This window comes from Siniperca chuatsi, linkage group LG17 (genome assembly GCF_020085105.1).
Source record: "Siniperca chuatsi isolate FFG_IHB_CAS linkage group LG17, ASM2008510v1, whole genome shotgun sequence".
NCBI classification, from domain to species: Eukaryota; Metazoa; Chordata; class Actinopteri; order Centrarchiformes; family Sinipercidae; genus Siniperca; species Siniperca chuatsi.
The window spans coordinates 11452252-11463633 of record NC_058058.1 but is presented as its reverse complement, the minus strand read 5'-3'; the positions used below and the strand labels follow the sequence as shown (position 1 = coordinate 11463633).

Genomic DNA, 11382 nt, shown 5'->3' with positions numbered 1-11382 from the left:
CCGCCTTTTGCCGAATTTGATGTCATTCCCTCGTTGTAGTCCGTTCAAAGGTCCTAACGGTCCCAACGGTCATCTCCATGGTTACCTACACTCTGTACTTTTTCAAACCCAAAAAGGCTTTTTTAGGAGCCCAAGCGGTGTCACGGGAGGGAAAAAAAGACTAATTTGTGCCCCTGAATTAGTAATTCCTGCTCTAGATTTAATAATTCGTGTTATCAATTTATAGTTTGTTGCTCTTGATTTAATAATTCGAGCTCTCCACTTAATCATTTGTGCTCTCGAATTAGCAATTAGCGCTCTCCATTTGATTATTTTTGCTCTGCATTTAATAATTTATGCTCTCGAATTAGTAATTTGTGTTCTATTAAATAATTCATGCTATTTAATAATTTGTGCTCTCACATTAGTAATTCGTGTTATTAATTTAATAGTTTGTGCTCTTGATTTAATAATTAGCGCTCTCCATTTGATTATTTGTGCTCTTCATTTAATAATTCATGCTCTCGATTTAGTAATTTGTGCTATTTAATAATTTGTGCTCTCGAATTAGTAATTCGTGTTATTAATTTAAGTTTGTGCTCTTGATTTAATAATTAGCGCCCTTCATTTAATAATTTGTGCTCTTGAATTTGTAATTTGCATGCACAATTTTTTTCCTTCATGACAACTAGCTTTTGAGCCTGAATCATTAACTCAAGGTCCATTAACTTGTTTTTCTCTACAATTGACTGATTTAAATTCAGATTTTCTGATTTATTACATTTTTTCAATACACACTTTATGCTTATATCATTTTCTGTTTTCATTTATGTTACAAATGCTTTATATGTGAATCTGTACTTGTGCCATCACTTTATCGTCTCGTTTGTCAATGTTTGACCAATACAAACTGTGAAAATTGGTTTTGAATCAGTAAGATGACAAAATGGTATGGTACAGATTTATAGATCTGTTTAAATGTTTTAAACAAAGTTTATATATGCCAACAGCCCCTTACTTTTTGCATAGACCTTTCTATCTTGGTCTCTGTTTAATTAACAAGCAAGAACTTAAATACCATCTGCAGTACTAAGACACACACACATCCAAGTACTAAAGTCATAGACTATATACTGTATTAAAATCATACATAACATTAAATACATAATGATAACAAATAAGGCTAAAGCTCCCTGTAGAATATATACAGTTTTGTTTTACTACACAGACGCTGACTTTCGGTCAGCTTTTAGTTTGGAGTGATTCATCTGTCAAAACACACACAGCCTTTGCTTTAGCTTGACTCAGGTGCACAGTGCATCAGTCAAGTCACCAAACAGAACTGGTGAGGGTGGAGCTGCAACCCACAAACGCCATAATGAACAGCTAATTATGTGTTTTGTCTACATCATTAAGTTATGTAAACTGTCTGGAGGTGAATAATGAAAAAGAAATAAACAGGAATAGAAATGGCCGTTGAGTCATGCCTGATCCAAACATCACAGCACACTGTGCAAAATAAAACAGCAAGATCAACATTTTATTTCAAGAGAATAATCTCACAAATTATTGACTTCTTGTTCAAAACACACAAAATCCTAATATGTCCACTTAAAATGATTTGACTTCACAGAGCCAGATCGAGTTTCAATGTGATTTTTAAAACCTTTAGCCTCCATTTCCATCCATCTCGCATTCTTTTTACATATGATAACTCGACACACAGAAGCACAATTTGGCATTCAAACTTCAATTGTTTGACTCAACCATAAAAGGTGTTAATATCGGTAATAATGATGTACAAGTCACAATTTTTACACAAGGTGCTCAAAAAACAAGTAAATGAATGTTTTGGAAATCAATCCAATCACTTGAATTTAATCTCATGACAGTTATAAAAAAATAAAAGGCTTCACAGCTACATGTAAACATTTAGAGAAAAGAGTGAAATAACAACTGCAACTCGATAACAGCTGAAACTAAAAAAGTGAATGGTACAAGTGGAGGAGGAAATCTTCAGGGCGACTGTGAGCGGCGGGAAGGCGTTTGATACAGAGCTTTTCGTCCTGTCGAGGAATGCATGAAATAAAAGTTGAGAGGCTGATCTGTGCAAGACAACTCATTGATCTAAGGAACGGTAACTGATGGTACATTCAAAGCTTTGGCAATTAAGGCAAAACAAATGTGAAGACATGATCAACTGTGAAATGGCATTGAGAAAATGATGACATCATTTGGACATATTTTGTCTCGCAAGCCCGCAAACTCTCCTCACAGATACTCAATAGAGAGCCAAAGTGAAACTGCAACTTCCAGGTTTTGTTCCAGAAGCAAAAACCTCATTCAGAACCACTTCGACATCTTTAATAACACAAATTACTAGAAACCCAGCCTTGGAACAGAGACTTACCAGTAAATTGCATTGTTTCAATATCGTTGTTTATTCAGTATTACTGTTTTAAAGGGAAACTTCAGTATTTTTCATCCTGGACCCTATTTTCCCATGTTTTTGTGTCTAAGTGACTAATGGGGACAACAATTTTTCAAAGTGGTCCAGTACTGAGCGAGAGCGCTGCAGCCTGCAGCCACGAGGCAGGGCTGCAATGTAATCCTTCCAGGCGATAGCGCACCGTCAAAGTACGTCCACTAAAAGTGCTTGTTTTTGCCACAGACAGGCTCAGATTGTTATTATTAAGTGTCTGACAACATTATGGAAAGACCCTTCAGAGATAGACCTTTTTGTTTAACCAGAAACAGTTACATCACTCTCCTCAAAGCCACCAGACTCTGTTGACAAATACAGTAATTTTACCTCACTGTTCTTTGTTTTTGTCCCCCCATCCAAGTCATTCTCCAGCAAATGTTTTACAGTTACACTTAAACTGACAAACACTACATCTGAAAGCTAAATGAAAACTGGAACAATCAGTCTATAATAAACTCTACGTGCCAGTTCTAGTAAAAGATTATCAGTACTACTGCTTACTCAGATGACAGAAATAATGTATTTTTAAAAACTCAAGCACAATAAAAACAATATGAACAAGTTAGTCAGGAAAACAGAATCGCTGCTGAATATCTAGCCTACCCGACTGACAAAATGTTAAAAACATATGTTTTCATTGACAAGATTGTATTCAATGTTTTAAACGGCAAACGGATCGTTCATCAAGCCTGGTTACTAACTTCAAAGCTTGCATTCTGATCAATGAGCGTTTCTTCAGTATCGCTTCTGCGCTCGATGGGCATCGTCTCTGTTTTGTGCTCCGCCTCCTCTTGTACCGGCTCTCCGTCAGGTTCCACCCCAACAGCAGATGAATCACTCTTTGAATGGTTGGGGGGTGCGCTGTCGAGCTGTGTTTCACTTCTGGCTTTGTTTTTGTTGACTGAACCTTTAGGGCGGCCCCTTTTCCGCGGGGCGTCCTCTTCACTTTTTGCAGTACTTGGGGGACGGCCCCTTTTTCTCGGGGGTCCGTCATTGGGGTTGCGTGGTGAGGATGGAGAGCTAGGCAAACTCTTGCGTAAGTGAGCTCCTTTCTTGGACTCTGACTTGCGGGGTCGACCGCGGCTTCGGCGAGGGGCTGGTGGAGCTCCCACTGGAGAATCAACACGTGGGTATTTCCTCGGCCTTCCCAACGGCTTCCATACTTTTGGCCTTTTCAGCTCCTCGGGTGACGGCAGAGGGTACTTCCTTGGCCTTCCCCTTTTGGCCGGTTGTTTTCTTGGTCGGCCGCGCTTCCCTCTTGTGGGCGGGACATGGACTCTCCGAGGCCGGCCTACCTTACCGTGCACCTTCTTGTTTAAAGAGCCTTTAGGTCGGCCTCTTCCCCTCTTAGCTGGCTGGGAGCCATCTGTGACCAGTTCTTGTTGATCTCCGCTTTGCTGCTCAATACTTTTTCTTGGCCTTCCCCTCCCTCTCCGAGGCGTCTTTGAGATGCCATTCGACGTTTCCTGCGTCGACTCGCCGATGTTATTCACCTCCACTTTCCTGAGCCGACCCCTCCCCCTTTTCAGCGAGTTTAGGCTTCCATCAGCTTCCGCCTCGCCCTCACTGCTCACCTCTCTCTCCAGTCTGGGTGTATTATTGAGAGAGCCTTTTGGTCGACCTCTTTTCCTAGGTATTACAGGACTGCCTTCATTCTCTTCACCACTTGTTAAACTTTCTGACTTGCGCTTTGTGGATCCTTTGGGACGGCCCCTTCCCGGTTTTGGCGTATCAGAGGCACCATTCGGTAAGTCTTCAGCATCGGCCTTCTCAAGGGTGCTTTTGCTAAGAGACTTTTTCGGCCTGCCCCTTTTCTTAGGAGAATGGTCTGTCATAGGACTGTCTTCATCGCTGGCCTCTTTCTTGGACCCTTTTGACCTCCCTTGATCCGTAGGAGTTTGCACAGAATCATCAGCATGGTCGTCTCCTGATCCTTGCTGCTCTGTGTGTTTCGTGCCAGAGAGTTTTGGACGCCCTCTTCCCCTCGGAGGCTGTGTGGACCCACCGTTGGAAATGCCTGAAACCAGCTCCATTAGGTTAACGTCTGTAACACAAACCTTCAACTTCTTTGAACCTTGTGGCCTCCCCCTTCCTCTTTTAGTTGGGCTGTTGTTGGGCATGTCTACACTGGGCTCTCCCTCATTGTTCGCAGCATCTCTTTGTTCTGTCTCAGCCGTCTTTGTTTCTTCTTCCATACTGTTGCCGTCAGCTTGAACTGCTTCTGTTAGGTTTGCACCTGTAAATTGAACATTGAAAAGCACAATTAATATTTAATTAATAATCAGTTAACATGTACATTAAACTATTTAATATCGATTATATAACTGGGTGTAAGTGTGATTGAGCAGGACTTCGGTGTTGCACAATTTTGGATTTTATTTTTCATATAAAGCAGAACAAATCACAAAACATGGACAGAACAATAGTAAAGTCATGCAATGTTACAATGAGATGTGTTTCTTGTTTTAACTAGAGCTGCACCGATTAGACGATTAATCAATCAAAATAAAATTCATTGGCAATTATTATCATTTATTAGCTAACATTTTTGAGCAAAAATGGAAAAAATGTGATGTTTCCAGGTTCAAAATGTGAGAATTTTCTTACATTGTAGTAAACCGAACAGTTTTGGACTGTTTGTCGGACAAAACGACATTTGATGACATTGCCTTGTGCTCTAGGATAGATAGAACAACCAGTGAAAGATTATTTGTTAAACCTAAATACAGTCATATATAGAAATAACTAGAAAATGTCTTCAAAACATGAAAAAATTCTTTTTACAATGTTAGTCTTTTGCAAAAACAAAAAAAAAAATGTTTTAACTGAGCAAATTATCTTTTTTGGGTTTTTTTGCTATTGTTTTAAATCAGCAAAAATTTAATCATTTTATGTTTTATGTCCAGTAAATTTGAAACATGATGCAATTTGCCATTCTTGAACTGTGAGACCTGATTAAAAGGTAATATAGATTATATTAACCATGTAAAACTATACACCCAACTTAATATGGTGAAATAATGTTAAAGTATACATTTTAAAATGTGTCTATCTAATGTGCTTAATCACACACACTTATCTAATGCACTTATAACGTAATTATGGACAGTCATTTGAATATATTTATTTATTCCCTCTGATGGCCCTTGTATGGACACAATGATTATTTATAATTACAAGGATAATTTTAGGATAATTTTATTTATAAGTCAGCATGTTATTTATATCTAAGGATAACACCTGTCAAATGCTTTACTGGTCCACTCATAACATCTTAAAAACGGTCTGCATTTCAGAAAAACTATTATTGCTGAAAAAAATTTTTTTTGTTAGAAAATATTATTATCACTCTTGATTTAAAAAAACAAATACACCCTACATAAACTACCTTGTCTACAGAAAAAGACAGCACACACACGTGCATATTTGTTTTAATTATTTGGAAAGCAATTAATACATGTTTACATATTTTTATTATTATTTAAAGGGTGGGTTTTGCACGGCTATGTCTATTTTCTGGACGACAATCTTGCAACGGCGGAAAGGTGCACCGATAGTCAAGTGCTGGGAAGCTAGCAATAACATGTGCACTATTAATATCGCTGCATGCAAATGCTAATAATTTGGGGTTCTTAGGCCTCATATTTACAGATTGAAACATATGCAATTTATTTTTAAAAATCGTAAAAACCCCATGCATGCTGAAATGTAACTGAATGACAATAAATTTGGTCAGATTTAGGGCCTTAAACAATCGCTATGACTATGGACCAGATTGTTTTCCAGGTAATAGTCAGCTTCAAAATCGATGGCGATGGAAAGAGTAACGTTAGCTAGCGGCGTGAAGCAGATAAAATACTGCGAACAACGGAGTGCATACCTCACCTTAAAGAAATCCTCTGTAAGATTTCAGCTTAAGTTTCCATAAATGATTGATTCATCAGACAGCCCGTAAAGTGAAAGTACGCGTTTATTGTTGCTGTGATGGCTGTTTAAATTTGCGACCGCTTCCGGTCGTCCGTGATGTTTAGGAGGCTCCGAAGGAAACTGCAGCGCAGAGTTTGAGTTCCGCCTCAGCATCCCCGCTGACTCCCAGGCCGTCACTGTGATTTCTCACATGTACTGTAGCCCACATACAGTATTTATAGCCACATTTGCTATGGCACGTCTTTAATTCTTTCACACTGCTATGTGCAGATAGTTTCAATTCATTCTCTAAGTTTTTTTTTCTGTATTAATTTATGTTTTCATTGCAAATTCCTGCAAATTTTGGTTCAATACACTTTATAGTTACTATTTATGTTGGTAATTTTAAGTAGATACTCATAATGTCTCTACACTCAATAAAGTTAATCTTATCTGATCTCATCTATAAACATTAAAAAGAGACGACAACACTACAATACTTATGTTAAAAGATAGTCAGCCAAATGTGCTTACACTCCTTATATCCCAATTATGAAACAGGCCTGTGCCTGCATGATCTCAGCCACAGGAATGAGAACATCACACAACGAGTAACTTAATACAATGCAAACATCATGTGCTGTAGTAGGCTACATCAAAGAGAATGACACCCTTTTTTAAAAAGTACAGAACTATCTGCAGTAAAATTTAACTAAAATGAAATTGACCAATTTCTCTGATCATGAGAAATATTTGTGATCAGTTTAAAATGCTTCAGTTGGCTGACATGCTCACACACAAAAAGGGGGAAAAAAAGGTTATTAGGAAAATTAACAATTTTACATCCAAATTTCTGATTTTGTGGTGAGTAAAATTAAATGTCTTTAATATTTTCTATATTTTGAAACCTCATACTGCTGTCACACACTACGACTAGCTGTCATGTAGGGTTTGGATTGGTTTCCGTCCACTTTACATCTGATTTATGTTCCTCTGAAGTGTTGTTACAACTTACCCAGGACGTGAGGTACAATTGTCGGTTCCCTTAAGTCCTTTTTGTGAATCACGGCATGTTGATGCCACTCAGATTTGTGAAAGACAGATGCACAATGCTACACAACTGGACAGATAGCGAGTAATGTAAAAAGCATTTCAGCTACCTCTTGGCTCCTCTATGAGCTTATTGCTTTCACAGTGTGAAATTATTGTAACATAGTGCTTATTTGTGTGGTGGTGCAACGGCTGTGTATAATGCTGGCTTGTTTAAACTCCTACAACATATTTTTTAAAAGCAAACTACCTACAACTGTCAGATAAATTACAATATTTGCCTCTGAAATGCACATTAGTGGAGTAAATGGTACCACAAAGTGGATATACTCATGTGAAGTAATTCAAATGTATTCATGTTATTCTTATTTAATTTAAATTATAATTTTAATGAAGTACAGTGTTTTACTTTAGTGTGTTGCACCTCAACCAAGCACTAACTGAGACAGTAGCTCAGCACTGCTCCCTACAGACCAATTTGTTAAGTGTAAATAATTATTGGAAAGTAGTGATATCATTATGAACTGTATACAGAGGGACAAAATATGGTGTGTAACATTTACAGTGATGGAGGAAAGTAACAAAACTCTAGAAATACGCTGATTTAACTCTGATAAAACACCCTGCACTCTAAATTCTGCTCAAAGAAACATGTTGAACTGACAACACAAGTACTAAACATAAGAATACTTAACAATAATATTAATAATAGTATAAGGAAAGATGGTCTGTTGATCTTTGGAACAAACCTAAATTATAAACATATTCTCATAAGAAATTAATATAGTGTAGAGCCTTACGTGAAGGAGGATTTAATCTGTGTGCATTCAGGTACAACAATATTAAATAGAAACTTATTTGAACTGAAGACAAAGTCAGTTTTATGTTGTATTGCTCATTGTATGATGATTTAAGGGGCTATATTTTTCAGTAAAATGTCCGTCATTTCTGATGAGTTCTTCTATTTGGAAGATAAAAATCTTCTTTAGGGCAGATTTTCTTTGCTTGGGACAGGAGACCAAGTTCTTTGCACCACTTTTTCACTACTGCATTGGTATTTTTGGTGTCTTGTAAGTCCATGTGGACTGAGCACGTGTATGTGCATGACACAATAAACAACAGCAATATCAGATACGTATATTTCAGTTCAAAGAGGCATGTTACTTGCAAGAGAAGGTGATGGAAATGACACACTAGTGGTGGCTGATTTAACAGCTTTAATATATTTGGTTTAAAGCGAGACGATGTAACTGTTGAAAAACAAAATGACACATTCTTCCTCTTACATATGGAAGTTTAATTCGTAAGTAATAAAATGCACCCTTGGTCAATTCAACACACTCATATTTCATGTATATCAGTGTGACTGACATTACTGAGTCAGTTCACTGACTTTACGTTACTTGTTACACACTGTTTTACCATTATTCTGTAATTGCCACTAGAGGCCACAGTGGCTGAGGTTCAGCAAAAGTTACATAGCTGAGTTTTAAGTTAAAAAGTCTAAAACTTGTTTTATAGATTTTATATGCAAAACCATTTTAGCAGTAAATAAGTAAGTAAATATATTCAATTTAAAGTCTTCTCACATGGAAATATTCAAAGTACAAGTACCCTAAAATTGGACTTAGCAATACCAGAGTAAAAACACATACAGTGGTCACTTTCCCAACCATTAAGACTTGCTGAGCCAATGTAGCACTAAGTTCAAAATTCCCTTGATACAACTATCAAAGTACTCTCCAAACATAGGCCATAAAAAGGTGTGGCTGATTTATACGATAACTCTATTGATCCAACACAGGGAAAAGTGTCACAGCAGCAGAAGTACAACAACAGATGCATAGTATAGATAAATATCTAGACTTACTACTGTATATACATTATGTGCATCTACTGTACTATGCACAAAATGAAGCACGAAAAAACAAATATAAAAAGTCCTTAACACATCGATATTATGATTGTGGGAAATGATCAGCCCATCTGTCCTCCTTCAGTATCAGTTTTAGCTGAGTTTATTCCACATTTTCACATTGTTTTAGTTCCCTCTTGTCTTTACTGTGCCTCTCCACAGGGGAACCATACTGACAATGGAAGAAAAGACATGGGGGGAAAGGCTAGAAAAAAGGCAAATTTAGAGAGAGGCAGATTATGTTGCACAGGGTAGTTGGATAAGGGGGTGGAGTATGAGGTAAGGGCAGATTGATGAGGTCAGCATCAATAAGAAGAAGAATGCAAGAGAAGAGAAAAAAATATGCAAATTGTGTTTATATGTGTGTGAGGAGGGGAGAGACAGCGAGAGAGAGAAGCTGTCAGTTCAAAAGGAGAGAGAGGCTGGGAGAAAATGACAGATGTGGCCGGAGGAAAGGAAAGGAGCGTTTGAGAAAGACAACCCCTGAGAGACTGCGCACTGAACCCGCTGCCCCGTCTCAACCCTCCTCCTCCTCCCTCCCTGTGTGCTTTGCCATGGTTACCAGACAGGGCTCCCAATGCAGCCAGTTAATGTGTTTTTCAGCGGCAGGAGCGAGCTGGGTACTAATGTGTCTCAGTCTGTCTCCTGCACAATCAATGTCAACTGTCCTGGGATGCACAAAACCATGGAGGGTCTGAGAGCCAAGGAACACTGGGCTACCCTGGCCAAGTGTCAGGGCGAGAGTCTGAAAGAGGACCACGTCACTTTCATTTATTCACCTGAAAACGGCCAAGCTCTGGGGCTTTGTTAAGCAGTCAGAAAAATGTGACAGTGAAGAAGTTTTGAAGAAGCCTGATATCACATGTTGATCATTACGACACTGATCTGAAATGTTCGTGTCACATTAAAATCCTGACTGGGTGAGCAAGAATGTATCCTACGTTGCTTACATGCCACAAAATACCAGCAAAGCCAATAAAAGAAAACAGCTGATTTTGATTGTTCTAAAAAAAAAAAACTCCTTTTCTGTATTTATTGGATTTACATGGCATTTAACAAAAACAACACAACACGTTTTCACCATTGCTTGAATTTTATTGTCATATTTGCAGTTAATCAAAAACAGAACAAGGTGCAAATCCATAAAAATGATGAGAATGTAGATCTGCAACAACCAGTTGATTAATCAATTAGTCGATCAACAGAAAATGAATCGGCAACTATTTTGACATTCAAATAATCGTTTAGGTTATTTTTCAAATATTTTCTCAGTGGTGATTTTCTGATTTTCTTTGTCTTATTATAATAAACTAAATATATCTGAGTTTTGGACTGTTAGTCGCACAAAACAATATGATTCTTCCCTATTTTCTGACATTTTATGGACCCAATGATTAATTGAGAAAATGATCAGTAGATTATTTGCCCTATGAAAATGCGCATATTTTTTCTCACCAACATATTTTCTTCAAAGTCTAACAACAACAAATATTTTCAGTTGCTGTGAGGAGCTTTATGTCTACAAATGAATAAGCTTCAAGGTGATGACACTTGGCTGTCTTTTCATAATGTAACTATCAGCGTGTTCCCTGGCTCTTGACTTCAGGACTTGAATGTTGTAATTTTCAGCGTCTGTGAACAGATTTAAAAATCCTGTGTGAATCATATATCGGGGTCATGAACCTTGGCTGTCTTTTTATCGAACCGTGTAAGTGTTCAGCGCACAGAGCCGGCCGAAAGGTACTGCCCCCTCCAGAGAACCACGTTGTCTCTTCTTGGCTTTCCGTGATGTCTGGAAAGTTTGGGGAATTCTCTCCAGATGAGTTCATGCAGTCGAAAAAACATCTTATTCTACAACTGCTCTGCAGATTTACTCTGATCTGTGATGCATTTCTGACATTTGTGATCATCTCATGATTTTAAAAACTTGTCGTCTTGGATTGTAAGAAGTTTTCTCTCCAGTCTAATGACAGGAAATGTTGTGGCCTACAGGTGCAGCTGCATGCAACTTTGTTCCCAAGGACCTCACCTGTGACCTTTCATATCA

The 11382-nt window shown here is 38.0% G+C and overlaps 1 protein-coding gene and 1 long non-coding RNA gene across 9 annotated transcripts in view; both read right to left on the bottom strand.

Moving 5' to 3' along the window:
• Positions 1 to 1498: 1498 nt before the first annotated feature.
• On the bottom strand, positions 1499 to 6569 carry LOC122864905 (chromosomal protein D1-like). Of its 2 annotated transcripts, none has more exons than XM_044172671.1 (2): positions 6345 to 6569; positions 1499 to 4700 (listed from the first exon to the last, which is right to left on the bottom strand). In XM_044172671.1, exon 2 carries the CDS (start codon positions 4657 to 4659, stop codon positions 3148 to 3150), a length of 1512 nt encoding a protein of 503 aa, XP_044028606.1. In that variant the 5' UTR covers positions 4660 to 4700; positions 6345 to 6569; the 3' UTR covers positions 1499 to 3147. The 2 variants fall into 2 exon arrangements, with proteins under 2 accessions (XP_044028606.1, XP_044028605.1); XM_044172670.1 differs by having other exon boundaries at positions 6350 to 6569.
• Positions 6570 to 10409: 3840 nt separating this feature from the next.
• LOC122864903 overlaps positions 10410 to 11382 on the bottom strand; it is a 32318-nt gene continuing 31345 nt past the window's right edge. For all 7 annotated transcript variants that reach the window (XR_006375345.1, XR_006375343.1, XR_006375341.1 and 4 more), the window contains one exon: positions 10410 to 10967. This is a non-coding gene — a long non-coding RNA (uncharacterized LOC122864903). The remainder of the gene's footprint in view (positions 10968 to 11382) is intronic.